Source organism: Tripterygium wilfordii, chromosome 19, assembly GCF_013401445.1.
Source record: "Tripterygium wilfordii isolate XIE 37 chromosome 19, ASM1340144v1, whole genome shotgun sequence".
NCBI lineage: Eukaryota > Viridiplantae > Streptophyta > Magnoliopsida > Celastrales > Celastraceae > Tripterygium > Tripterygium wilfordii.
In genome coordinates, this window is record NC_052250.1 from 1,152,555 (window position 1) to 1,179,310 (window position 26,756).

A 26,756-nucleotide genomic window follows, 5' to 3' on the forward strand; every position below is an offset into this window, starting at 1 on the left:
TCCGGACAACTCACCCAATACCTACAAAAGCATCTTAAAGCGGCTTGGTAAAAAATTTAGGAATCATAGAGCATCCACATCTAATCTTGTAGCCCTCCTCTATCATATTTTAGTGTGTAAACATTGAAAAAAAAAAGTCAAAATGATATCTGCACCAGTTCCTCTACGCATCCACTGTTTTAAAAGAAAAATGAAAGCTACATTGATAAACTAGAGGTAGCAGATCACTATAGCTCCGCTTAAAGGACAGTTCATCGGACTCCATCCCAATGGTAAACCCACGTGTCACATGTAATTGATGACCCACTGTGCGCATGGGATGACCATCCCAGGGTTAAAACTGACATAGGAATCACAAAGTGACCGTTGAGCTGAGGCCTTCCCAGTCTCCCAAAAAGAAAAGACCTACATGGCCAACCATAGCCATGACACGCACTGTCACGATTGGTACCATCGAACACCACCAAGATTTGCTCCAGTATGACATGAACCCAACCCTGCTTTTTATGGTCACAATAGAGGTGGACAATTGCCGAAAATCTTCATGGAACTCACGGCTGGGCTATGTTGGCCAGCTACGACAGACTGATGAAGGTCTTTATACCTTCCCACAAGTTGAGTTAAATTATGGATAAATTTGGTCTAACTCACAAGCCCAACATCAAGAAGATGGAAAGAGAAAGCCAAGAAAATTTTATTCAATTAGCTCAATACTACAAGAAAATTGCAAAAAATCCCTTGTGCACCTTTGTGATTCAAACGGTAAAGAAAAGCTAGTAACGGTCATAATGATACGACCCTAGTACTGTAAATACAACGTAAAACGGTGTGTTTAATATAAAACAATATCAGATATTAAGTGGAAGCCCAGCTATTAATATAACCAGGCCCATAGTAGATAAAAGCACAAAACAAGAGAGACTGGACTATTATGAATTTAATATTTGTAAAGCCCAGAAGCCCGATTCAAAAGTAGAAGAAGTCTCTGGAATTAGATTGATTCTTCAATCAAACGCCATGGAAAGGATTGGAGGAATCAGTTCCTAGAATGGTCAATTTTCTTGCTAGTTCCATTACTTTCCTTATAGCTTTGAGTTCAGCCTCATTGGATTCGCATATGGCAATATTCAATTTCCGTGTACACAAAGTTCTTTCAAAAAATCTTTTTTTCTGAAACTCTCAGAAACATTTTTATTAGCCCCTTCGTTTAAGTATTGATAACCATACAAGCGGGTTTTGTAGGGTACTAACATATTCTCTATGCTCAACTGACCCCCGAGTCTAATTTTCAAAATGACATATCGGTATTTTAAAAGATGACCAATTACACCTCTAAAACAATTGGTGATGATTTCATTGTTTTTTTAACGAGTCTGCCCGCGCCACGATTTCAATTGCGACACCTGCCATTCACGGTTTCCCTATAGCTAAACCATCTACATTCCACTTCAAACTTTTCCAGCTTTGGAGGTGCCAAACCTTTCCAAACACCAGAGTAGAAGCTGAGAATTTCAATTGTAGACCCTTGCATAGAGTCGAGAACTAGCTTTGTGTACATTGACCACACTGTAAAAAATTTCCTTTTGCTGTCAACTTCCAGATCAATCTGTTTGCTGAGTTTGGTCAAACTATGACTGAACATTTCTCAGATTAGTGCTTGTTATGAGTTAAAAGTACCACATCGGTAGCGACTTGAACTAACAAGCCAAGTCCACCCGTAACATAACAAAAAAGCTTTTTTCTAACCTAGTGAGTTGGGTTTTGACCCATAGTAGCTGAGCTTTGACCTAGTGAGTTAGGCTTCGGCCTGTAGTAGCTGGGTTAAGAAGAAACAAATTAAGTTGTGCAAGCCTGATATATCCTCGGAAACTAGATAACTCTAAGCGGACAATATTGTTGTTGACGTGTATGGGGATAAGATAACCCAAAGCAGACAATATTTGTGAGCCCGACTCCCAAAGCAGACAATATTGTTGGTATGTATGAGAATAAGATAATCCAAAGCAGACATTATTGTTGGTAGACTATGGGGAATCAAAGTCGTGCGGGGACAAACATGATGTATCATCAGGAATTGGATAACCCAAAATGGACAATATTATTGGCATGTGTAATTTATATATGTTAGCGAATATTATTGACTTGTTCGGTTAGATGTATTCTCTTGTAAAACTATTGTATATATCCCCTACGTTTCTATGCATAGAAGCCGGACCCTTGCACACTTTGATATATATATATATATATATAATATTATTTGTTTTATTTTCTCTGTTCTTATTATTCTTATAATTGAAATTTTTTTTGATAAGTATTTCTTATAAAAATTTAAAAGGCTTGAAGGTGAGTTTTTTTTTTTTTGAAATTTCTTTTTCCATGTTTTCCTACCAGGGAGTGGATGTGGTAATGAATTCTGGCAAATAATTTTGAATCTAATTAAAGCCCTCAAAATAAGTGATTGATGACTCACTAATTAATTTTTTTTAAAAAACCCTAGATATCAAGCATAGAAAACCATGTCGAGGTTGTGGTATCCAATAGTATATGCCTTTGTTATATTAGATAAATATTATTTGTGCCGGCAATCTTTGTTTTTGCAAACAATACCAGTACTATCTTTCATCTTCTTCAAATGTATTTTGTCTAAAAAGTTGTCAACTTAGCATCTATACAATTATTTATATGTAGGACTTACAATACGAAGTAACAAAACATCTCAATACCATTCCTCCTTCTACCCTTCCTTTCCTTTCCTTTCCTTTTGCTTCAACAATGGATGCTTTGAGCTATCTCTTCATTTTCTTTTTGTTCAATTCGTTACCTTTATCTACAATCGAAGCTAAAAGAAATTCTTTCAGCGTTGATCTTATTCATCGCGACTCAACATTATCACCACTTTACAACAATTCTAGCACTTCATCTGAAAATGTCGTTACTCATTCCATCAACGATGTCAATCACTTCAATTCTTCTATGTATATTGATGCAAAATATGTCCAGTCCGATCTGACCCACACGTCTAGCGAATATCTTATGACGCTTCATATAAGTAAGTCATATGAAGTTGTTGCTATAGCAAGTATGACAAGTGACCTAATTTGGATACAATGTGCTCCTTGTCATGATTGCTATGAACAAGATAAACCCTTCTTTCAACCGGGTGAATCAACCAAGCCAGTTCCCTATGAATCACACTTCTGCAAGGCTTTGGATCATATTGAGCGTGGGGAAGAAAATGGTGAGTGTCTGTATGCATACAAATCTGGCGACCAAAAATTTACATCTGGAGTGTTGGACACTGAGACCTTCTACTTGAAAACCCATGGAACAAACCGTCGTCAACCTTATGAAGAAATAGTTTTTGGATGCGGTACGCGAAACAAGATGAGGGTCCCAAGGCAAGTTCAAGGCGTTGTTGGGCTTGGACGAGGGGAATTGTCCTTGGTTTCTCAGCTGGGAAAGAAGATTAGTGGAAAATTCTCCTACTGCCTGCAAATGGATCACATGAATACGATTAGTAAGCTTAAATTCGGACCACAACCAGTAATCAATGATCTAACATCTATATTTAAGCTTTTTCCGCAGCCTCGTTCAACTTCTTCCCTCTATGTCCTTGAACTCAAATCCATTAGCATCAAAGGTCAGAAATTTAAGGTTTCTGATCCGCATCGCGATATGATAATCGATATTGGGGCAACCATGACATCGCTGCATGAGAGCATATACAATAATCTAGTCACTAGTGTTCAACAAGCGATTGGTGATAACATAAAGCCGGTGAAAGATTCAACTGGTAGGTACAGCCTTTGCTACAAGAGAGCAGATCTCTCTTCCGTAGAGATCCCCGATATGATTTTCAGTTTTGCTCGCGGAAATCTTGTTTCTGGTAAATCTCTTACTTTGAGACGTCATCACACATTTGTCAAGTATGGTGAACAAATTTGTATGATGATAATCAAAAGCACTCATCCTAGTGGTTCTTCTGTTCTTGGGAGCGCAGCACAGAAGAACTTTCGGGTGGAGTATGAGGCTGGCAAAAATCAAGTCACTTTTATTGAAACTGATTGCCAAGCTGCCTCAATCTCATAAAAAGATGAAGTATGGTTTTTATACTACTCTTATATATATATATAATGTATTTGCAAAATAAAAATATCATATATGCAATAATAGGAGGTATACTACTATAATGTATGCCTTAGTATATAAAATTAATGAGTGACCTATGAGTAGTTATCTCATATTTAAAAGCTTGAAGTTGATTATAATTCTCTTTTTTGTAATACCTATTAATATGTATGTCTATCAAAAAAATTAATTTTATATATAATAGTTATTAAAACTCATAATTTGTATTTTTGTTGGCATTTTCTGTCCATTTTGTATATTAGACCACAAAACACATACCACCTATCATATGATAAAAAAATAATTTATTCAATTTGTCAATTTGTTGCACAAAATATAGTCTGTATATTCTTTTGTTACCGCAGTTTAATTTACACTTTCGGCTAAATAGTATGCTAATTAATTGGTTCTAGCTGTTTTTTTTTTCTTGATTAATTGGTTTTAGCTGTTGTCATTTACGATCATTATAATATGCCTTCATTCGATGTTGGATTGATCGAGTACTAGCATACCGTTCTTAAGATGTCATTCTCGGAACCAACAAGAGGGGTGCTTTGGTTGACAATCGATTAGGTTAGGTATATGAGTGTTCAATGTTTGATTCCAATGAAAAACACATTTCTCAATGGTATTTCAAAAAAAATTGTCATTCTCGGAATTTAGTTATGGCATATGAAGAGGACGACATGGGAGTAAAAGCACAACTTGTAGGACGACATATGGAACTTAAAAGGCTTCTTAAAAACGGCTTGGTACAATTTTAGAACTTATTTTTAAAAATAAAAAACTAAATATATTACTCAAAATGTGTGTTAATGCTTAACTTGATGTTATATTTTTGATCTTATATATGGGATGGGGGCTAATTTTTTTAAAATTATAATTGACTATAATTCTCCCTCAAAATCATGTTAAATCATAGTTTAAAATGTGATATTGAGTATTTTGGGTGCTCATAATGTTAGAATATAATATATTTAAAAAAACCTCAACTGTAAGTCCTAAATTTTTCTGATCTTATTTATGGGATGGGGGCTAAATTTTCTTTTTTTAATTATAATTGACTATAATTCTCCCTCAAAATCTTGTTAAATCATAGTTTAAAATGTGATATTGAGTATTTTGGGTGCTCATCATGTTAGAATATTTTATATTTGAAAAAGCCTCAACCGTAAGTCCTAAACTTTTTTGATCTTATTTATGGGAAGGGGGCTAAATTTTTTTTTATTATAATTGACTATAATTCGCCCTCAAAATCATGTTAAATCATAGTTTAAAATGTGATATTGAGTATTTTGGATACTCATAATGTTACAATATAGTATATTTAAAAAACCTCAACCGTTGGTCCTAAACTTTTTTTTGGTAACGTTAAACTCACTCAACTATCCACCAGACAACTAGCTAGTATCTCAGACCATATGGAAGATCCCGCAACCCTGATGGATCAGTTGAAACCTGGGCTGAAGCTCAATGCGGGAGGTAATGTAGGGTGTCATTTGCACACGCTGGGATGAACAAAAGTCCATCTCGCAAATTGCGATAATAGAAACACCCATGAAACTTGAACTCACAATCTCCCTCTTGCACTAAGAGTTACCATAGTTAAGTTCACCATCTCAGTCAATGATCCGTTATTCTATAAGTCCTAAACTCTAAATCTTAATTCTAAACTCTAAATACTAATCCCTAACTCTAAATTCTAATATGTCATTTGCAAAAAAAAAAATGTTATTTAATAGGCTTTTGGGGAATAATTTGTAGTCAAAGTCTTAAATAGATAAAATATATATGAGACCAAAACTAGTCAAAGTTCTATGACAGGCTAATATTTGTGAACTTTAATTAAATATGAGTGGTTGTACAGTCACATTAATTAAGGAAGCAAACTCTTCTAATGAACAAGCTTAAACTAATAAGGAATAGAGATCAAAAAGTCACATTCTTAAACTATTTATATATAATGTAGAGCTTGCGAAGATGGTCAATATATCTCTTCTTCTTTTTTTGACGAAAACAAGTTAGGATTAACTAAATTGACATATTAAAAAAGAAAAAACTAAAATGATAAATTTACTTGTTGAAATTTCCAACCCAAATAGACAAACAATATTATCTTTTGAGTTTACGAATTTACTATGGATATATCGAGTTTGCAAGGTTTTGTTATTTATAGACCATTGTCAATTGTACTTAAGTCCCTTAATGCATTGTTGATGTAAAAGGGTTGAGTTTTGTTTATAAATCACTAGGCTTAGTTATGCCAGACCGATCGATGCGAGATTATAGTATTGAGACTTGTTGTAGCTAAACATTGAAACTGGTGTATACTGTATAGTTGCCATTCTTCCTTGTCAACTTTAGTGGAAGACTGGAAGTTCTTCATATTTATTATATTCTTATACATTTTTTCTTTCTTTCTTTCTTATACATACATACACATACTATACTATACCGCCATGCGTACTAGTTGATGCACAATCTTACCTCACTGTTGCAAATCCAATGTTTTGTTTATTTCAATAATAAAAAAATCTCTCTCTCTCTCTCTCTCTCTCTCTATATATATATATATATATATATATATGTATGTATGTATGTATGTATGTATGTATATGTATGTATGTATGTGTGCCGGAATAGAGGACTCCATTGATATAAGATACTTGTTCAACTCTTCTTTCTTCATTTCTAAGCCAACTAAGAGACTACAAGTTTTATATATACGTGCGAGCACGAAATATCATCATATATATATATATGGATCATTCAATCTCTCACGATTTGATTCTAAACTTTAGTGATGGAAAAAGAGAGATGGATTTCTTTGGCAAGAAGAACGAAGATATCAGACCTATGATCACTACATCAGCTCGTGTCACGGAAGAGAAACTAGTCCCTGATCGTCATCAAGTCCTTGACCATGTAAATGTAAGTGAATTCACTTTTATTAATTACTCTTAGGGTTTCTTTTCGTATGTGTTCATTAATTCCTTTTGTTTCTTTCTTCTGTGTAGACTTGTTTGAATCTTGTTACAAGCAATCATGGGAAATCAATCTTGGACGATCGGTCATCAAGAGATCAAGAACAGAACCCCAAAATGGATGAGGTATAATTAATTGCATATATATATATATATATTAAAGATCTATTATATACATAATAATGATTATTATTGATCCATTTGTGTATGTGTGTGTGTATATATATATATATGTTGTAGATGAAAATATTACAAGCTGAATTGGAGAGGAAGAGAGTAGAAAATCAAAGCCTGAAAGCCATGCTTAATCAGGTGAACAATGACTACTATGCCCTGCAACTACAACTTGTTGGACTAGTGGAGAATCAAAACGGTATTAAACATGGAAGAGGAGGTGAAGGCAGTGACGTTGCAAGAACATCATTCAACAAGAACCCTAATTGTGCTGCTGATGATGATAATGGAGAAATTAGTTGCAGATCTACTCCAAACGAAGTGCCCATGATTGTTGATACTTCAAGGGATGTACTTGAACAGAATCTGCAAACTATGTCCATGATTAGAAGAAAGACCCAGGTTTCCATCCGAACAAGATCTGAGGCATCCATGGTAAATTGTACAAATTCAGTGATAAGTATTTAAGGTTTAAAGTTTAGGATTCTGGGTTCATGAAATAATTTATTCTTGAACATTAATTATATAAGGATTTGTGGGTGCAAGCTTCCATGAGTAACAGTTTAGGATTTATGTTCATAGGTTTTGACATAAGATTTTCAATTGCAATCACCCCTTAGCCGAGGTGGTAAAGGCTTATATTGGACTTGGTGGTATCCAAGTTCGAATCTTCCATCCCGCTTGTTTACCCAAAAAACAAGTGTGGTACAATACGTATTGTAGTATTGTACCATAATCTTGTAAAATTATTGTTCATATAATTAATGTAGGGTTTGGTTCACATATGTGTGATGTAATTGTATTTCTCTGTTGTTCGTTCTCTTATTGATGCACGTTAACAATCACAAGACAAGAAATTAAAGAAAAACAGAAAAATAAATGAATGTTGTAGAAACATTCTTGCAAGCTAGCTAGGGCATATATATATACATATTTTGATAAAGCTAGGGCAATATATATGTAGATATATATATACATCCATGATGATCACAGAACTAACTTTAAGGTTGTATTGGCAGATCTCTGATGGATGTCAATGGAGGAAGTATGGACAAAAGCTAGCCAAAGGAAACCCTTGTCCTCGAGCTTACTATCGTTGTACCATGACTTCTGCTTGTCCGGTTAGAAAACGAGTAAGCAACCATGAATGGAAATTCTCCATTCTTCCACTTCGTTTGAGAGTGATCTTGGTGTGTGTGTGTGTGTATATACATCTTGGTTTGCAGTGAAGAAATATAACATTGAGCAATATTAGGTACAAAGATGTGCAGAAGACAGAACAATCCTTACAACAACTTATGAAGGAAATCACAACCATCCACTCCCTTCAGCTGCCATGGCCATGGCATCGACAACGTCGGCGGCCTTGTCGATGTTTCTTTCGGGGTCTATGTCTAGTGGAGATGCTCATCTCGGCCTACAAATGATGAACTCAAATTCACTAGCAAAAACCCTAACACTTTCAGCTTCAGCACCATTTCCTACCATAACACTTGATCTCACTCAGGACCATCTTCCTTCTCCAAATTTTGTCTCAATCCCACAATCTTCTCATTCCACTCATGCACAAACACAAGCATTACCAGATGCAATTAGAGCGATCACGGCGGATCCGAACTTCACAGCAGCACTAGTAGCAGCCATTGCTTCGATCCTGGGCAATGTTCATGGTAATCAACAATAATATATATAGCTCCATTACAAGAGATTGAAGTAGATATATGTCATGTTATATATTAAGTAAATTGTAGGGAAGTGTATATTGTGTAATATTGAAAATCTGGACTCTTTTTGGAGGCTGAAGAGAAGACATTAATTAGGGTTCATTTTGATTTTCTTTGGATTGCAAATGCTACGCTAGTTTTCGTTGTTGTTGACATTGTTAATACATATATTTGTAAACGATTTGTTAGAATTTAAATGGTTATATGACAATGAATTCCTTCATTTTCCGTGAAAAATCTTCGTGTTAAAAAATTTAGCTCAAACACTATAAATTAATATTGTCCGTTTACAATCGAAAGCTCGCATGACTTTGTTCTATTGGGCCATCGTTATTGATTCTTAGATCCAGAAAATACGTTGGTTGTATGGGAGGGATTCGACCGAGTCTTACCTTCAATATCATGTTAAAAAATCCAGTCTAGACGCTACAAACAAATATGGTTTGTTTTGTGCAAAAAGCTCGAACGATTTTATTCGTCTTGGGCCATGATCGTTAGTCATTAGGATCAGAAAACACATTGATTATGTGAGAGGGACTAGAATTTTTCCACGTGTTTGGGTTAAGTGAGTGTCGAATAAAGTCTGTGAAAACAAGAATATTCACCATATATGTCAATCCTGATGCATCAGGGAGATTGCATATTTATTTACTACTCAAGATTGGAATGTATAGAACAGTAACTAGATTGTTCATGTAGGTTTCTTTAATCCAAGATTGGAATGTTCAAAGAAGAAAGAAAGTGACAAGATCTCATCAAACACCCGTATTAAAATCTTTGGGGGTTCAATTTAAAAAAGAAGAAGTCATTAATCTATTCAAGAAAAAAAAAAGCAGAAAAATACAAGAATGAGAAGAGTTGGAACAAATTTGCAGGACTAAAGTATTAATTTTTATCACATCGGGTGACGATCGGTGGTCCTAAGGGATGAAAGTAGCCGCCACACCATGGTTCCTCTCAGTTTCTTCAAAGTGCAGTCATCAGAGGAGGAACTACTTGCTCATATACACTGCGAAGAAAACTCTCATCCACCACTATTAATCGGCAATAGCTGTAAGTGTTGTTCATTGTTCTCATTTTATAAAGTTTTATGGGTGTGGAGTTTGGGTGCCCCTTTTATGCCTACTAGGTTACTGAGAAAATGTCTAGCTGGGATAATATATTGAGAAGAGATGGAAAAAGGAACAACTTCATTTAGCCATCGAAGTGGGTTTGCAGTTTATACGAAAAAGACAACAGGAATCAAGTTTGTTAACAGATTTAAGTACTCTTCAATGCTTAAAGCCTTTTCTGGGTTTATTTTTTTATTTGGTTTTTCTGGTTCTTAAGTTAGAGAAACTTTCATCTAATTGAGAAAACCCTTTTTCTTTTTGAAGATCATTATGTCTTGTGGGAACTTTAAAGTAACCGAGTGATGGAATATGAGACATTCATTGCATTGTTGCCTCCAAATATTACTTGTTTCTTCAGTAACAGTGTGCAATTGATTGGTAGGCAAGTTCAATATTTTAGTTTCTAGCTGAAATTTAATTAATCATTTAAAGACGAGTTTCTTATTCGAAATGGTTCTCTTGTATAATCATTGTAGAAGGACGAAGGTTTATTATACATATATAGTCATCATCTGTTCATGTAGGCTTGAATCTTGATCATATTTAACCCGTCTAAATAATTTTTTCATTGAAATTTGCCATTAGGGGAATGGAAATGAGATTCAATTTCATTATGGCCGCTCTCTTCCTTTGCTTCATGTTGTTCCCTTCAGTTTTTCCTTCATCTGATGCTGGGTTGGTCAGAATGAAGCTCAAAAGGAGAAAATTTCACCAAAACAACCGAGCAGATGCTTGGGTTGACTCCAAGAAAAGCAAGCCAGTGAAATCACATACAAGGAAGTATTCTCTTCTTGAATATGCAAGAGATCAGGAAGGTATGGAAATAGTAGAACTAGTGAGCCACATGGATGCTATGTATTATGGTGGGATTGGTATTGGCACTCCCCCACAGAATTTCAATGTGCTTTTCGACACTGGGAGTACTGATTTGTGGGTGCCATCAACCAAGTGTGAATCTGTAAGTTTTGCTTCTAATTTCTATTCTATACTTTTCTTTCATTCATTATTGGATATTTGAGTCCAGTATATGTAGAATCAACTCAGATCATTTGGGTGAATATGTCACGAATTTTCTTTTAAAAATTTTCCCATTTGTAGCTTGCTTGCTTTGAGCATTTCCAGTATAATTCATCCCTTTCAGAGACCCACAAAACAATCACAGGTATGTGTCTATTTCCCAGTTCGTTTTCACCTATATGGAATAGGTTTATTTAGCCATTACTTAACAGTTAACAGAGTTTGTACATGCTCTTCATTATTGAAAGCTTATTGAAGATTATTGCTTATGTTCTATTTGGTCACCTATGAAGAAAATTTGATCCTGCATAATAGATAAATGCTTTATCATAACTCTTTTATAAGTTTGTGTCTGCACGTGCCCCCTAAACCTGCACCTGTGTGATTTTAAGGCGTGGGAGGAACTGAGGAAAGTTGTCTCCCAGTAAAAGAGGATATGAGTTTCTAGACGTTCTTTTAGCTTTACTCTAAGACTTTCTAATTTACATATTTCGGTGTTTTAATGGGTCACAAGATTCTTAGCCAACCTACCATGGATTAATGCTGAATGGTTACTTTTAGACGGAGAAGTATTTTAAGTTACTTGATAATATTAGAAAAGCAAAGTGGTTTAAACTGTCAACATACTCTATAGTAGGTTGTACTCGCAGGAAAATCCTAATCGATCTGTCATCTTGCTCACATCCTCTCTTGTTAGTGATTGTGTACAACTTCTTGTTTTCTTGTATGCATGCTTCCTTCTTTGTGGCCCATCAAGTGTCTTCTTTCAATAGAGGCCATTTCCAAGAAACACACCAACTAATGGTTGCATGATATTACGGAATCAGAAATTAAACGGTTTTCATCTGTGTCGGCATGAGAAATCTCTTACACTATTAAATAATTGATTGCTATGCAGGTCCATCAGTGGATGTTCACTTTATTTCTGCAGCTATTTCTGGGTTCTATAGTCAAGATCATGTGAAAGTTGGTGAACTTGTTATCAAAGATCAGGTATTATCAAAGTCTTGGCTATAATTTTACAAATATAGGAGAATCGAGCTCCACTTTCAATTTTCAACTTGTTTGCTGGAAACCGGCCTTTTGCTGATTAGGAGGTCAATTTTAGATATTTATGGAAGTAACCACAGAGACTAATGATCCATTCTTGGAAGAAAAGTTTGATGGTTTGCTCGGACTTGGATTCCAAGAGAAGTCAGCTGGAAATGCTTCACCTCTGTGGTATGAACTTATTACATTTTTCTTGTAATATATTTTTGCAGATTGGTTGTTTTAATTAGTGTTGGGTCAGAATTGTTTGAGCTGAACTGTTACTGACTAGAAGAACTCCAGGTACAACATGGTCAATCAGAGTCTCATAAACAAACCAGTTTTCTCATTTTGGTTTAATTGTAATGCTAAGGATGAAGAAGAGGGTGAAATTGTTTTTGGCGGGGTAGATCCTAAGCATTACAAGGGTGAGCATACATATGTCCCTGTGACGAGGACAGGATTTTGGCAGGTTGGTGATCCAGATCTTCTTGACATTTTTTTGTATAATCCATTGGGCTATTTGTTAAATATTATTGATTTTCTCTTGCCAACACCCCCACCTTCCTGGTTGGCAGTTTGATATGGGAGATTTCAGCATTTATAGTCATGAAACTGGTGAGCAAACTACTGATCATATCCATGATATTATCATCAAAACTGATGATTTTTTTTTATAATGGCCTTTTATTGTTTACTTTCTTGACATTAGCAAACCTTACGCAGGAATCTGTGCCCATAATTGTGCAGTCATAGTTGATTCTGGAGCCTCTGTGCTAGGTGTTCCTACGGTATGTATGTGTATGGTAGTGTGTGATTGCTGAATGTGATGAAATATGTGTGTATGCAATAAAGATTGTTGGAATGTAAGCTTGCATGTTGAGTTGAAAATGAGAAACAGAGGAATACATAGGCGACTTTAGTTCCTCATCTTTCAGTAATGTTGAAACACTAAGCATAATATAATCAAGGTGTTAGGTGTCAATAGCTTGAACCTCCACTTGGTAATTCAATCTTCGCACTAGAGTCAATAGTGAATAGCACCTTGAACATGACTATGTTGGAAAAATAAAGAGATGTATGACGCACAAAGAGGCAATAATGGAATGAAGCGTGCTTTAATGGTCTCAACATTACTATACATTAGTACCAGTCTTCTATCCTTTCCTTTCATTCAAAAACTAAGTTTCATTTTCCTGCACCAGAATTGTCATCAAACATCCATAATATTGACATCCCTGTAGCTTGGAGCTAATTCAATCAGGCTACATTGAATTTTTCAGTCCTAGCTTGTGAAATCTCCAATTTACACGTCCATTCGGCGTCCTCTTTCCTTGACGGGTTGTTCAATTTAGAAGTTAAATAGATGTTATTGAGTTCCATGACATCTGTCATTATATGAGTTTTATAGACACAATTCGTTGAAGCTCGTTGTTGTACGTTGAGTAGTTTTTTCTGTGTTATTGCAGATTGTTGTGGCTCTTGTTAATAACTTCATTCAAGCTTCTGGAGTTGTGGTTAATGAGGACTGCAAAGCTGCAGTTTCTACCCATGGAAAAGACATATTAAGGAGGCTCCGAGCAAATGTATTTCTTAAGTCGCCAAAACAGTTCTATTATCATTTTTCGCTATGTAATATATAGGTTTGCTTTTTAATAGGCAAGTACTGAGGAGCCAAAATATATAGACATATTTGTTCTACTTTCTAACTCTTTTGAGTACTATTATATTTGCAGGAAAAACCAAAGGAAATATGTGTAGAAGTATTTGGTTGTACATTTCATGGGATTCGAGGCATGAGGTAAGGTTTAAACAGTGTCTGGCTATCTCATATAGTCCTCAAAACACTGAAGATATACTGCTTTTAAACAGGCTGGGCGACGGTAGGATATATGAGTGATAATTTGTATTTGATTTACTATTCAAGCTTTTAGTACAAGTTGGAGAGTATATGTTCTCTTATGTTGTTAGAAATCTATTCTGCTCTTAATAATTTAGAAGACAACTGGTTTCTCTCCCTTGCTGTATATATTGCTGAACCATGGAAAGCTTATATATTTTTATTGGTGTGATTAGATTTCTATCTCGATTTTCTTTTTTTATTGCCTAAATCACTGTGAAAACCTATTTTCGATATTTGTTTGGGTTCAGTGCGGTCATTGAGAATGCTGTCAATGAGAATATTAACAAAGGAAGTGGAGGCTTGGGCAGTTCAATGTGCTCTACTTGCGAAATGATGGTTCTGTGGATGCAGAACCGGCTAAAACGGAAGGATCCGGAAGATCAGATTTTGAGTCTTATTGATCAGGCAACCTAACGTCACACATTGCATATTCCTCATTCCGATATATGCACAATCTAAGTCACACCTTCATTTGTGAGTGCAGATCTGCAGTTGGTGGCCTAGTCCTGAGGGAGAGACTGAAGTTGATTGTGAAATAAGTGGCCAACCAACCTTTTCCTTAACAATTGGTGGAAGGAGATTTCTGCTAAGCGCTGATCAGGTATGATATATATAACATTTTGCTTTTTGCATATGAACTGGTGTTTGCATTTCTATTGAGTTTGCAACTTTGCATGCGTCAAAACAAACAGTTTTGTTAACTATCCCACATCGGTTTGGTAAATCGAAACCATGCGGTTTATAAGAAAACCCAAATTCCTACCACTCATAGAGGCGTTTTCGTTAGCCTAAGTACCATTAAGTGAGATGACACAAGAAGAACAAAGACGTTAACGTGGAAATTGTTCTTTGTTTTGTTTAGTTTCTCCTTGAACCAACTTGTTCAATATCCATGCCAATGCCGACATTTTGAAAATCTGGGTGACTGCATTTCAGTACATCATCAGAAGGGACTCGGGAGAAAAAGCTCGATGCTTTAATGCATTTACAGCTATGGATATTTCAACACATAGGGGACCTGTTTGGTATTCTTTTCTTCTACTACTGTAAATCTGCAAATTTGTTGGATCAGAGATTACTTATTGGTATGTTGCAATGCAGGATATTGGGGGAAGCATTTATGCGTCGGTACCATACCGTATTCGACGCAGCCAATATGTTGATTGGATTTGCAGAAGCTCAGTAACCCTAATCTTCTCTTGTTTGGTCCTATTTTGTATGTAAAAAACTGAATATTCATGTTGGATGATTATTCTGTTTCATTTGGTTGATAGATGTAATGGTTATGTGCTTGAAAGTTGGAAGTTGACCTGATCAAACCCCAGCCTGGGCCAGGCTCGGGTGGGCTTTGGATGAAGGTTATAGTTTTTTATTGGCTACTAAGGCCCGGTTGAGCTTTCAGGCCCATTTGAAGTTTTTGAACGCAATTTGTGAATCCAAGCCCAGTCCTAATATAATGAAATAATTACCATTTAATCAATATATGTAGAAGAGTCCGGCCTCTATGCATAGTAATGTAGAGGATATATATCATAGTTTTACATGGGAATAAATCTTACGAAGAATACTATAGGATGTATATATATATATATATATATATATATACATCCTATAGTATTCTTCGTAAGATTTATTCCCATGTAAAACTATGATATATATCCTCTACGTTACTATATATATATATATATATATATATATATACATCCTATAGTATATGCCTCTTTTAATTTTTAATTCAATACAATAAGCACAAGAGGGATCCAACTCATATATGTGTGTGAGTGTGTGTGTAGAAGAGTCCGGCCTCTATGCATTGTAACGTAGAGGATATATATCATAGTTTTACATGAGAATAAATCTAGCGAAACAATTCAAGTATATATATATATATATCCTATAGTATATGCCTCTAATGTTTAATTCAATAGAATAAGAACAAGAGGGATCCAAATCATAGCATGACTCCAAAGGTTTAAATCAGAAATCTAGGTTTTGTCCAAACAACCCAACCGTCCCTAAATGACTTCTCCAAGTGTATATATTTACATGGAAGCAACACAAGCAAACACAACATCTCATTCTTTCCTCCCTCTGCCAGCCATTCCATTGCTTCAACAATGCATCACTTGATTCTCATCTCGCTTCTTATTTTGTTCAATGCCTTCATTTTGTATCCAATTGAAGCAGAAATGAATTCGGTAAGCTTTGATCTTATTCATCATGATTCAAAGGTCTCTCCGTTTTACAACTCATCCATGACAGAGTCAGAAGTTTCATTAAAAGCCGTTATGCGTTCCCTCAATCGACTCAATCACTTCAATTCATCTATGTCTATTGATGCAAAATATGTGGAATCTCAGTTGACTGTGGGGGACTATTTCATGATATTTGCTATAAGTGATCAAACTACTACACGAATTGCTATCCCAGACATGTTAAGTGACCTTATTTGGGTGCGCTGTGTCCAGAAGGAAGATCCATCACGTTATAATCCAAAATCATCGAAAACCTATGATGCAATTTCATATGGCTCAAAAGATTGCGATGCTCTGCAACATCCTGAGAAGGGGCAATCAAATGTGTGCCGATACAAGAATCAACAACATAGCATAGATGGATTCTCCTCCTCCGGAGTGTTGGGTACAAAGACCTTCTACTTTAAATTCCCTGATGGGAAACATAAAAAGTTCTCCAAAATAGTGTTTGGATGCGATGATGTCTATAAACATAAAATGAAAGAAGTTGTTGAAGGTGTTATTGGTCTTGGACAAGGGTCGTTATCACTGGTTTCTCAATTCGGAAATAGATATACGAAATTTTCCTACTGCTTGCGCGAGAAGTCAATACAAACTCCTAGTAAGATTAAAATTCGGGTCAGACGTATGACTCTACCACCATGAGGACAAAGAATATAATGCTAAATTCACTCAAAATCTTCAAGAGCCCTACTACTACCTGAACCTTGAAGACATTAGCATTAATGGTAAGACGATAAACCTATCCACTACAGATCATCTTTCTATGGCAGTCGATATTCAAACAGCCCACACATCGTTGCCTCCACTTCTATACGCTCAAGTGATTGCCATGTTTAAAGCAGAAGCCAATGGCATATTTTCAGTCGAAGTTCCGAATTACGGCACTTGCTTTCTTAGAAGTGATATTAAGGCGCTCAACAATGTCCCCAGCATTGTATTTCATTTTACAAAGGCACGCCTTCTTACGGTTGCAGAGTTTTATGTCAATCCCAATACATTGCTTCAGGAACATAATGAGTACAAATGTCTAACAATAGTCCCAAAAGATGGACCTTCTGTATTGGGAAATAAGGCACAAGTAAACAAGCAGATGTTATTTGACCTATCAAGCCATAGACTCACTTTTACTCATCTTGAATGCCTCAGATTTCTTTAAATAAAACTCAGGTGGAGGTGGGGCCTTTTGATTCACTCATATATGATGTTCAATCCAATAACAAGATGAGTATGGTTTTGGTACTACATGCATATATACCTTAGGACAACAACTATAGTAAAGATGAGTATGGTTTTGGTATGGTTTTGATAACTATGTCATGTGGGTAGTGGCGAGCTCGGGTAAGAAGAGAGAGGACAACAACTATATTAGTCTTTGAGGAGAGAGAACCAAAAAGTGAAAAAAAAAAAAAAGAGTAAGAAATACCTTAGGAGAGAGCGGGGAACTTTTCCTCATGTTTAGAATTTTTAAAACAATTATCTATTGACATGCTACAAAAATTATGTATATTATGGACCAAAAACTTTATGAACCTATTTCATTTTTCAAAAAGAAATAAGTATTAAAACAAGAAATAATAAATGTGTCTTTAAAAATAGTAAAACTACTAAAAGTGGTCGTAAAACTATCGAACATTTTTGCCTCCTCTCTCTCTAAAGTTTCTCTCGACCAAAGTTTCTCTCATAGTACAGATCTGAGGAGGAGGAGAAGACCGCCATCTCCTCCTCCTCCAAACACCTTTTATAGTATGTCCTTACAAGTATTTGTTGATTTGTCTAGTTTGTAAATCTAGTCTACCCTCTTTGTTCATCTCAGTAAGGAATATGCGAGGTTTCTTTACCACATTGTTTTTCATGGAGATAAAATATGGTTGTTCTCATCCATCTATCGTGGATTCTTCACAATACCGGCTCTGCTGGTGTGTTACAGTTCTGTTTTTCTTTAGTATATCTGGATTTATCTAGGGATATGGTTATTTGAGTACATCTCGATATTGCTCGGTGTTAGTCTTCGGATTTATAATTCCTTTGCTAGGATTTGTAATTTATAAACTGTTAACACGATACTAAATGTAACGTTTGGTATTATGTAATGAAGTTTTGGGTTTAAACCTTTTAAAAAATATTGAACATTTTTTAAGGCTAAAAAGTGCTTTTAAGCGTAGCCATTAAAGCACATTGTGGGGCTCGAAACGAACTTCAATTTGATATATAATGGGTCCAACATGGAAAACCGATACCAAAAATATAGTCTTTTTAGTGAACATGGGTCAAAGATCATTGTTTACAATCCTATTCAAATACAATTGAGAAGCAACCGCATCAATATATTGGTGTTATCATTTTTCCATATATCAGCGAATACTATGTTTTGTAATTCTCTCTTATCGTTCCAATTGTTTAGGTTTTGTAATTAAATGTTTTTTGTTTAGCCTAACAATGAATTTGGGCAGGGGTAGAAAGAAAAAAAAAATTATTTGAAAGTTGAGACAACTCAGGCCCAAATAAAGTAAAAAGCCCATAGAGATGGGCCGGGAGGGCAGAATGAGTCGCTCAAAGAGAGATTGTGTTCGGCTACGCAGGGAAGGCCCAGTCTTGTGGGCCTATTTCTTTGTCCAAACTCGGCCCAAATATAAGTACATTTTAAATTTCTCCATATAAAATAAATTTCGGTGGTGGGTATATTATGTTTTTATGCCTACTAAATCGGCCCAATCAAAGTGTTTGAAGGGCCACTTATTACCTTAATATTTTCAACAATGGAGGCAACATTGAAGAAGAGAACATGATGAGAGGACTACACTAACACAAAGGTAACCCAATTACACTTCTAAAATTGACATCACTTGAAGCTCACTCAAATACATAACTCCACTTGAATCTTTCTTTCAATTCCCTCTACTTAGATTTCTTTTTTTTTCTTTTGTAACATCCATTGCCCTTTAAACTTTTTTTGTTTGATTTAGCAAAATTTTGTTAATCTTGCAAAAAAAAAAGTGGTTGTATAGTTAAAGATATGTGTCAATCTCGCCCATCTAAACAAACATTCAAACAACATGCCAAATCATCATTAATCATATTTACCGACTTGGGTTTGAAAATTTAAATTCTCTTTTTTTTTTTAAGTGGTAACGGAGAACCCACCCAAGAATCGACCCACCTCTATATGATAAAATTTGATGATTCTTGGATATCTACCAAAAGAAACCATGTTACTCCCTCCATGATTATACTAGAGGTGATCAAATGCTAATTTGGGTTTTAAAAAATATTTTATGTGTTTGGTGTTTTGGGCTAGGCCGGAATCTCGTGGGCCTATTTCTTTGTTTAAACTAGGTCCAAATTATTTTTTCTCTCACGTTCATTTTATTCTAATAAAACATTATAATTGCTTGAATGTGATTTAAAAAGCAATGATTTGGTTTATTATAAAAGAATGAGATGTTGGCATATCTTATAGTATATGCCTCTATTATAATGTTTAATTCAATATAATTTATAAGAACAAGAGGGGGGGTCCAACTCATAACATGTTTCAATTGTTTAAATTAGAAATATAGGTTTTCCCAAACAAGACAACCGTCCTTTTGTATTTCACAGCTATCTTGTTTTCTTGTCTAAGAATTTGCTGGAGATGAATTGACTTCTCCACCTATATATATATGCACATGAAAACAACACAAGTACCACAACATCTCATTCTTTCCTCCCTCTGCCTTCCATTAGCTTCAACAATGCCTCACTTCATTTTCATCTTGATTCTTATTTTGTTCATTAATGCATTCATTTTGTATCCAATTGAAGCAGAAATGAATTCGGTAAGCTTTGATCTCATTCATCATGATTCAAAGCTCTCTCTGTTTTACAACTCATCCATGACAGAGTCAGAAGTTTCATTAAAAGCCGTTATGCGTTCGCTCAATCGACTCAATCACTTCAATTCATCTATGTCTATTGATGCAAAATATGTGCAATCTGAGTTGATTGCGGAGGACTATTTCATGACATTTGCTATAAGTGATCGCACTAGTACTCGACTTGCTATTCCAAACATGGGAAGTGACCTTATTTGGGTACACTGTGGTCAGAAGAAAGATTCATCACTCTATAATCCAAAATTATCGAAAACCTATGCTATAATTCCATATGGCTCCAAAGCTTGCAATGCTCTGCAACATACTGAGAATGGTCAATCAAATGAGTGTCGATACAGGAATCAACATAGCAGCGATGGATTTCTCATCCTCCGGAGTGTTAGGTAACGAGACCTTCTACTTTAGACTCCCCGACAACAAATATAGAGAATTCCCCAAAATAGTATTTGGATGCGATGATGCACATAAAGATGAACTCAAAGGAGCTGTTGAAGGTGTTGTTGGTCTTGGACAAGGGTTGCTATCACTGGTTGCTCAATTCGGAAGAGAATATAAGAAATTTTCCTACTGCTTGGTTGAGAAGTCAACAGAATTTTATAGTAAGATTAAATTCGGATCACACATAAAACTCTACCACCATGAGGGCCAAGAATATAATGTTAAATTCACCCAAAATCCTCAAGATCCCCACTACTACCTCAACCTTGAAAGCATTAGCGTTAATGGTAACAAGATAAACCTACCCAATACACAACATCTTTCTATGGCAGTCGATATTCAAACAGCCCATGCATCGTTGCCTCCACATCTATACGCTCAAGTGATTGCCATGTTTACAGAACAAGCCAGTCGAATTATGGCACTTGCTTCCTGAAAAGTGAGCTCAAAAATGTCCCCAGCATTATGTTTCATTTCAAAAAGTCAAACCTTCTTGCGGCTGCAGAGTTTCATGTCAATCCCAATACATTGCTTCTGGAACATAATGAGTACAAGTGTCTAACAATAGTTCCAAAAGATGGACCTTCTGTATTGGGAAATAAGGCACAAGTAAACAGGCAGATGTTATTTGACCTGTCAAGCCATGCACTCACTTTTGCTCATCTTCGATGCATCAAATTTGCAGTTTAAATAAAACTCAGGTGGAGTTGGGGCCTTTTGATTCACTCCTATGATCGATGTTCAATCCAATAAGAGGATGATACATAAATATATGTGTGTATAGGTATGTAGTACTACTGTGCCGGGACGAGGGGCCCTGTTGTAGATCGAAGTCAAGCAGTTTTAATCACATACATCATGATTAAAATCACAGTGACTTTTACTGCGAGGGCCTTAATCTCTGCTATATCTCTTTGATTATCTAAATCTCATGTATGTGTGACGTAATAATTGATCAATGAAATATATTTTGATTGAGATGTCAACTTCCATGTTCCACCTTGCAAATTTTGTTTGACATCTGATTATTTTACTCGCCCATCCCCTTTTTTATATTCCTCTTTTTAAATTATGTATCCACCTATTATTTTGACTACGGAGATTCGTATGAACATTAAGAGCTACGTATATTCCAAAGAAAATGTCGCAATAAACACTGGACAAAAATAATATTATTGTTACCGTATAAAATTTAAAAAAAATAAAAAATCGGCTGCGGAGATTCATGTGAACATTACATTAATAACTGCGTGTCTCAAAAAAAATTGGTTATCACAGGGAGAAATTCTAGAAAAATTTTTGTCTCAAAGTTGAGAGACAACTCAGGCCCAAATAAGGTAAAAAGCCCATATAGATAGGCCAAACACTCGAACAGAAGGAATACGGCCCAGCTGTGGCGAAGAGGTAGTACCGTAGTAGTAGAGTGAGTCACCCAAAACCAAAGGGAGGTTGTGTTGTCCAAAAATATAAGTATATTTTTAAATTTCTCCTCACAAAATAAATTCCTATGGTGGGGGTATATTATGCCTACTAAATGGAGGTCCTGAATTAAAGTGTTTGGAGGGCCACCTATGAGGCTATGACCCTAATATTTCCAACGACGGAGGCAAAATTAAAGAATAGAATATGATGAGAGGACTACATCACTACACTAACACAAAGGTAACCCATCTACACTTCGAAAATTGACATCAATCTTACTTCACTTCCCTCTACTTGGATTTTAAACCAACTTTAAATCTTGTAGGACTCTCCTTTTTCTTTTGGAACCTCCTTTCCTCTTTAAACCTTATTCTTTGATTTAGCAAAATAATGTTAATCTTCCAAAAAAAGTCATCTTTAACCAACCGTGGAGTAGCTTGGGTGATAGGACAGAACTTCGTATGTGTGGGTTAGGCACACGTACCCGAGCTTGATTTTGTGCTCGTGATTATATCCATGATTCAATTGGAGACATGTATTGTCATATTGGAATGTACCGTTGCCTTCGAAATTTATCATGCAAAAGTCAGTTCCGATGGACCAACTCTTGAGTGAGTTCTCTGTCAAAAACCAATCATCATTAATCATATTTACCCACCTAGGTTTGAAATTTAAAATTCCTACTCAATACCAAGCAAAATTTAAACAATTTCATCATATTCCTTATTTGACAACATTGAGAGGGGATATTCCAAGACAAACAAGATAACATGGGAATTGTCAACGTTTGTCCATGTTAATACTTTGAATGCAACCAAACGATGTATTAAGACAAAGTTGACTACTAATCAACAGCTTGCAAAGTGAACAAAGCTCCAAGGCTTTGGCTTCACATGATCTACTTTTTTGCCGCAGCCGCCAAATTAAACCGTATATTCCATCTAAACCCTCCGCATTCATCGCACTTTGGCACGTGCTCACGTGTCCTCATGTGAATGGCTTTTGTCGTTAATCCTCCGCCGCCCACAGTCGGCCAATACCTCTTCTTTCTCCTCCTCTCTCCACGTGTCCCTCTATGAAACACCGAATCTATAACATATATTTTTGTGTAGGATAAAGCTTAAGACTCCCAAACAATGACCCCAAAAGACCCCATTTTAATGTGAATTGTTGGATATGAAGTGGGTCCTATATGTGTGTTTTTAATCAATGGTTATTTTAATGTCATGTAGATTTGGAGGATTTTTGGGGGTCAAATTTTGAAAGTCTCTAGCATTGTCTTTTTATGTATATATAGGACTTCTCAAGTGCAGGATCCATCTAACACCATTCACGAGTGAGCGCCATCATATGTTGGGGTCATACTTACATCAAACGAATGATTCACTCACCTGAGAATATTTATATATATAGCAACGTCTCGATTTATATAAGTACATTTACTTTTAAACCCCTCAATCTAACCTAATGATTGAGATTAAAATTGATTTAGGATTTAAGATTTAGGGTTTAGATTTTAATTTTTGGGTTTATGATTCGAAATTTAGGGTTTAGTATTTGAGATTTAGGATTTTAGAATTTAGGATTGTTTAAATTCTAATAAACTTTAATCTCAAATATTTTAGGATTTATGAATCTAAAAGTTGGGCTACTTATTTATACCGTAACAAGAACGTCCTTAATGGAGCAGGACTATATAAACGTCCTTAATGGAGCAGGATTATATATATTTGAAAAATAGGTTCACAAAGTTTATTCACACTTTTTGTTCACATAGGAGAATTATTCTACATACATATATATATATATATATATATAGACACCCTGTATTTTGACATTCACCAACAGACACCTCTAATTCTCCCTTCAAATGGAGTTGATAAAGGGGAGAATAATCGGCCGGGGCTCCACGGCCACCGTGTTCATCGCCACCGACTTCAATTCCGGGCAGCTGCTGGCGGTGAAATCTTCAGAGCTTTTGACGTCTCTGTTTTTACAGAGAGAACAGAGTATCCTCTCCAAGCTAGATTCTCCTCACATAGTGAAGTACATAGGCTTCAATGTTAAAAATGAACAAGACAAGCTTATGTACAATCTTTGTATGGAGTATGTACCAGGTGGGACGCTCTACGATGTCGTTTTGAGACACGGCGCCAGGCTTGAAGAGTCCATGATCAGAGCCTACACTCGAGATATACTGCAGGGGTTGAATTACCTTCACAATGTGATTGGGTTGGCACACTGTGATTTAAAGAGCAAGAATGTGTTGATAGGAAGCAGTGGAGCGAAAATTGCCGATCTGGGTTGTGCGAGATTTGTAGGTTCTGACTCTAATTTAGGATTTTCAGGTACTCCGTTGTTTATGGCACCGGAGGTGGCGCGTGGAGAGGAACAGGGGTTCGAGGCCGACGTGTGGGCTGTTGGGTGTACTGTGATTGAAATGGCGACTGGGAAAAGTCCGTGGCTGGAGATGAATGATCCGGTATCGGCATTGTACAGAATCGGGTTCTCCGATGAGGTGCCGGAGGTTCCAGAGTGGCTGTCGGAGAAGGGGAAGGATTTTCTGAACAAGTGTTTGATGAAAGGCCTCAGAGAGCGGTGGACTGTCAAAGAACTCCTTAAGCATCCATTTGTTGATGACCAAGTGGACTTCACTATGATTTCTCCTAATAGTGTGTTGGATCAAGCCTTCTGGAATTCACAGCTCGAATTGCCAGAAACGCCAGAGACACTGACATTCACTGATTGCTCTTCTTTGACTCCGCCGGCGTCAAGGATCAAGAAGTTAATTACAGTCGCAGCTTCAAATATGCCTAATTGGAGTACTTGTGATGAAGATTGGATCACAGTGAGAAGTAATGACATTGGCGAAATCACGACGGATACAATCGATTTGTTGTTTGAATTCTCTGTTGAAAATGTTAGTGTTATTGATAATCCTAATAGGAGGAGAGTTAGAGATGATGATGATGAAGATGCTAATGTATTAGAGACTTGCAACTTTGTTACATTCAATGAGAATTCTTGTTTAATTCAATCAAATTATTTTCCTTTTGCTCAAATATTGCTACTTTCTTTTACTATCTTCATCTGGGTGGTTCAAATCTCATTTTCCATTGATTCCGGCGAGAATGTAGTGGCCAAGAAGAATCTCTGTTCAGGTCAACAAAGTCATCTTATGAGTCAAAATTATTTATGGGTTTAGACTTTCTCATGTGAATGACTAGAAGAGTTGGTCATAGATTATGTAGGCTTTTGTACAATTTTCTGTAAATCAACTTTTGACCGAGCTCCGTGGGCTCATCCCATTTTCAGGCCCCATCAACATGGTTTTCGTCCAAGTTTTTATTTGTCTCCAGCATGGTGTGAACTGTTTTGGAAGTCCAAAATTTACGTCCATTCAACTATCTGAAAGGTATGTTGGATTTATTGGTTTCTCGGCTACTAAAAAACCACTTTTGAGCAAGTTCATGACAGTTGTGAATATTCAAAAATTAAAAGGATTAGTGGGTTCACATTGGTAATCATAAAAACTTGCAAGACTGAGTACAAGTTCAAAAACTTCTCATTTCAAGGAAAGAACAAAAGACGTACCAAGAAAGTACACATTGTGTGCAGCAAGGATGGTTCAATCTCCAATACTCTGAATTGGACCTTATTGTGGTTGCTAATGTGTTAATTTCTCCATTGACTTGCATTGATTGTAGGACAAGGAAGGCCGAAGTTGGTGTCTTTACTTTGTGATTTGGTGAGTTTTGACTTTATTATAAATCAAGTTACCTAACCAAAGTCAACAACTCTGAGAGTGGATAAAGCTTCTAGTGTGAACATAGGAGACTTTATGTATACAAGTGGGAGTAGAGTCAACAAAGTCAACAAGTGGGAATAACCTCACATGCATGTGGTTATTGGTCGGTGAGTCAACTATGAGAGGTTTATAGATTTAGGTTTAAAAGGATGTGTTTGTTGACAATGAAGTATGCATCCACTTATCAACAATTGGGCCACCAACTAGGTTGGCAATTGGAAACTCTAGTCAACTAGCACCAATGGATGCCCTAAAACTTATGACCACCTTTGCTTTCTTTGAGATATTTTTAGTTAAATCAAATAATTAGGAGCATTCAAAAGTAAACTAAACAATTATAGAATAATTAGATAAGAATAATTGGATTGGCAGGGATGAATCTTTTCAGTCGAGAGACTCAAATTCGACTCATAGTGGCGGAGTCACACGGGGACCAGGGGTCCAGACTCTCCCTGTTTTTGTTTTTTTTTTTAATTTTATATATAATATTAAGACAAAGTATACGTACCATAATACCAAAGTGACCCAAAGCCAAAATGCCTAGCTCAAGCCAAGAGATATCTAATATCCCTATCAGATTTACTCCGGCAGTCGCCATTCTTATCAGTTGAACAAGAACAAAATGAGGGTATTTGAGAGAAGAAACGAGGAGTAAGGGTACCGGTTCCGTATAAAAATTGTGGGGGAGTTTGATTGTTCTAGCCTCTAGGTACAGTATTTGTGGATTTGATTAGACTGGTTTATTGGTAGATGTCAATTTAATTTATTTTTAATTTTTTCAGGTGCATGATCTGAATCAATGGATTCAAAATATCATGTGTCAACCATGTATTGGTTATGTTTTTCTTGTAAGTACACATTTTTTTAAGCATTGTTTTTCACTTTGA

The 26,756-nt window shown here is 35.9% G+C and overlaps 6 protein-coding genes across 9 annotated transcripts; all 6 read left to right on the forward strand.

Moving 5' to 3' along the window:
* The first annotated feature begins 425 nt into the window (after positions 1-425).
* LOC119986144 (aspartic proteinase CDR1-like) lies at positions 426-4,089 on the forward strand. Its single transcript, XM_038830693.1, has 4 exons — positions 426-594; positions 2,336-2,343; positions 2,392-2,403; positions 2,689-4,089. The coding sequence occupies exons 1-4, from the start codon at positions 426-428 to the stop codon at positions 4,087-4,089; spliced, it is 1,590 nt and encodes a 529-aa protein (XP_038686621.1).
* Positions 4,090-6,945: 2,856 nt separating this feature from the next.
* On the forward strand, positions 6,946-9,086 carry LOC119986145 (WRKY transcription factor 6-like). Its single transcript, XM_038830694.1, has 5 exons — positions 6,946-7,059; positions 7,146-7,238; positions 7,353-7,721; positions 8,306-8,419; positions 8,542-9,086. Exons 1-5 carry the CDS (start codon positions 6,946-6,948, stop codon positions 8,968-8,970), a joined length of 1,119 nt encoding a protein of 372 aa, XP_038686622.1. The 3' UTR covers positions 8,971-9,086.
* A 523-nt stretch (positions 9,087-9,609) lies between these two features.
* Positions 9,610-15,553, forward strand: LOC119985329 (aspartic proteinase A1-like). 4 transcript variants are annotated; one of them, XM_038829596.1, is made up of 14 exons: positions 9,613-10,063; positions 10,776-11,080; positions 11,221-11,284; positions 12,038-12,132; positions 12,248-12,360; positions 12,472-12,640; positions 12,747-12,786; positions 12,895-12,959; positions 13,638-13,754; positions 13,905-13,969; positions 14,320-14,476; positions 14,556-14,672; positions 15,008-15,096; positions 15,173-15,553. In XM_038829596.1, exons 1-14 carry the CDS (start codon positions 9,958-9,960, stop codon positions 15,255-15,257), a joined length of 1,587 nt encoding a protein of 528 aa, XP_038685524.1. In that variant the 5' UTR covers positions 9,613-9,957; the 3' UTR covers positions 15,258-15,553. The 4 variants fall into 4 exon arrangements, with proteins under 4 accessions (XP_038685527.1, XP_038685526.1, XP_038685524.1 ...); XM_038829597.1 differs by having other exon boundaries at positions 9,615-10,063; positions 10,708-11,080; XM_038829599.1 differs by lacking the exon at positions 15,173-15,553 and having other exon boundaries at positions 9,610-10,063; positions 14,934-15,073.
* Positions 15,554-16,188: 635 nt separating this feature from the next.
* On the forward strand, positions 16,189-18,396 carry LOC119986146 (aspartic proteinase CDR1-like). Its single transcript, XM_038830695.1, has 6 exons — positions 16,189-16,951; positions 17,013-17,407; positions 17,497-17,565; positions 17,656-17,667; positions 18,120-18,245; positions 18,292-18,396. Exons 1-6 carry the CDS (start codon positions 16,189-16,191, stop codon positions 18,394-18,396), a joined length of 1,470 nt encoding a protein of 489 aa, XP_038686623.1.
* Positions 18,397-19,994: 1,598 nt separating this feature from the next.
* Positions 19,995-21,075, forward strand: LOC119986147 (aspartic proteinase CDR1-like). The gene is made up of 2 exons (XM_038830696.1): positions 19,995-20,399; positions 20,485-21,075. The coding sequence occupies exons 1-2, from the start codon at positions 19,995-19,997 to the stop codon at positions 21,073-21,075; spliced, it is 996 nt and encodes a 331-aa protein (XP_038686624.1).
* A 2,821-nt stretch (positions 21,076-23,896) lies between these two features.
* Positions 23,897-25,281, forward strand: LOC119985936 (mitogen-activated protein kinase kinase kinase 18). Its single transcript, XM_038830419.1, has one exon. The coding sequence runs from the start codon at positions 23,932-23,934 to the stop codon at positions 25,264-25,266; it is 1,335 nt and encodes a 444-aa protein (XP_038686347.1). The 5' UTR covers positions 23,897-23,931; the 3' UTR covers positions 25,267-25,281.
* The last annotated feature ends 1,475 nt before the right edge of the window (positions 25,282-26,756 follow it).

Excerpts from the sequence above, each read along its gene's own strand:
- LOC119986147 (XM_038830696.1), top strand. The coding sequence starts at position 19,995 with ATGAAAACAACACAAGTACCACAACATCTCATTCTTTCCTCCCTCTGC. Across the intron at positions 20,400-20,484 it reads TGGGAAGTGACCTTATTTGG|CTTGCAATGCTCTGCAACAT; the intron begins GTACACTGTGGT and ends ATGGCTCCAAAG.
- LOC119986144 (XM_038830693.1), top strand. The coding sequence starts at position 426 with ATGACACGCACTGTCACGATTGGTACCATCGAACACCACCAAGATTTG.
- LOC119985936 (XM_038830419.1), top strand. The coding sequence starts at position 23,932 with ATGGAGTTGATAAAGGGGAGAATAATCGGCCGGGGCTCCACGGCCACC.
- LOC119985329 (XM_038829596.1), top strand. The coding sequence starts at position 9,958 with ATGGTTCCTCTCAGTTTCTTCAAAGTGCAGTCATCAGAGGAGGAACTA. Across the intron at positions 10,064-10,775 it reads ACTATTAATCGGCAATAGCT|TTTTTCCTTCATCTGATGCT; the intron begins GTAAGTGTTGTT and ends TGTTCCCTTCAG. Across the intron at positions 11,285-12,037 it reads GACCCACAAAACAATCACAG|GTCCATCAGTGGATGTTCAC; the intron begins GTATGTGTCTAT and ends ATTGCTATGCAG.
- LOC119986145 (XM_038830694.1), top strand. The coding sequence starts at position 6,946 with ATGGATTTCTTTGGCAAGAAGAACGAAGATATCAGACCTATGATCACT. Across the intron at positions 7,239-7,352 it reads AGAACCCCAAAATGGATGAG|ATGAAAATATTACAAGCTGA; the intron begins GTATAATTAATT and ends TATATGTTGTAG. Across the intron at positions 7,722-8,305 it reads CAAGATCTGAGGCATCCATG|ATCTCTGATGGATGTCAATG; the intron begins GTAAATTGTACA and ends TTGTATTGGCAG.
- LOC119986146 (XM_038830695.1), top strand. The coding sequence starts at position 16,189 with ATGCATCACTTGATTCTCATCTCGCTTCTTATTTTGTTCAATGCCTTC. Across the intron at positions 16,952-17,012 it reads GATTAAAATTCGGGTCAGAC|AGCCCTACTACTACCTGAAC; the intron begins GTATGACTCTAC and ends AAAATCTTCAAG. Across the intron at positions 17,408-17,496 it reads TATTGGGAAATAAGGCACAA|GTGGAGGTGGGGCCTTTTGA; the intron begins GTAAACAAGCAG and ends AATAAAACTCAG.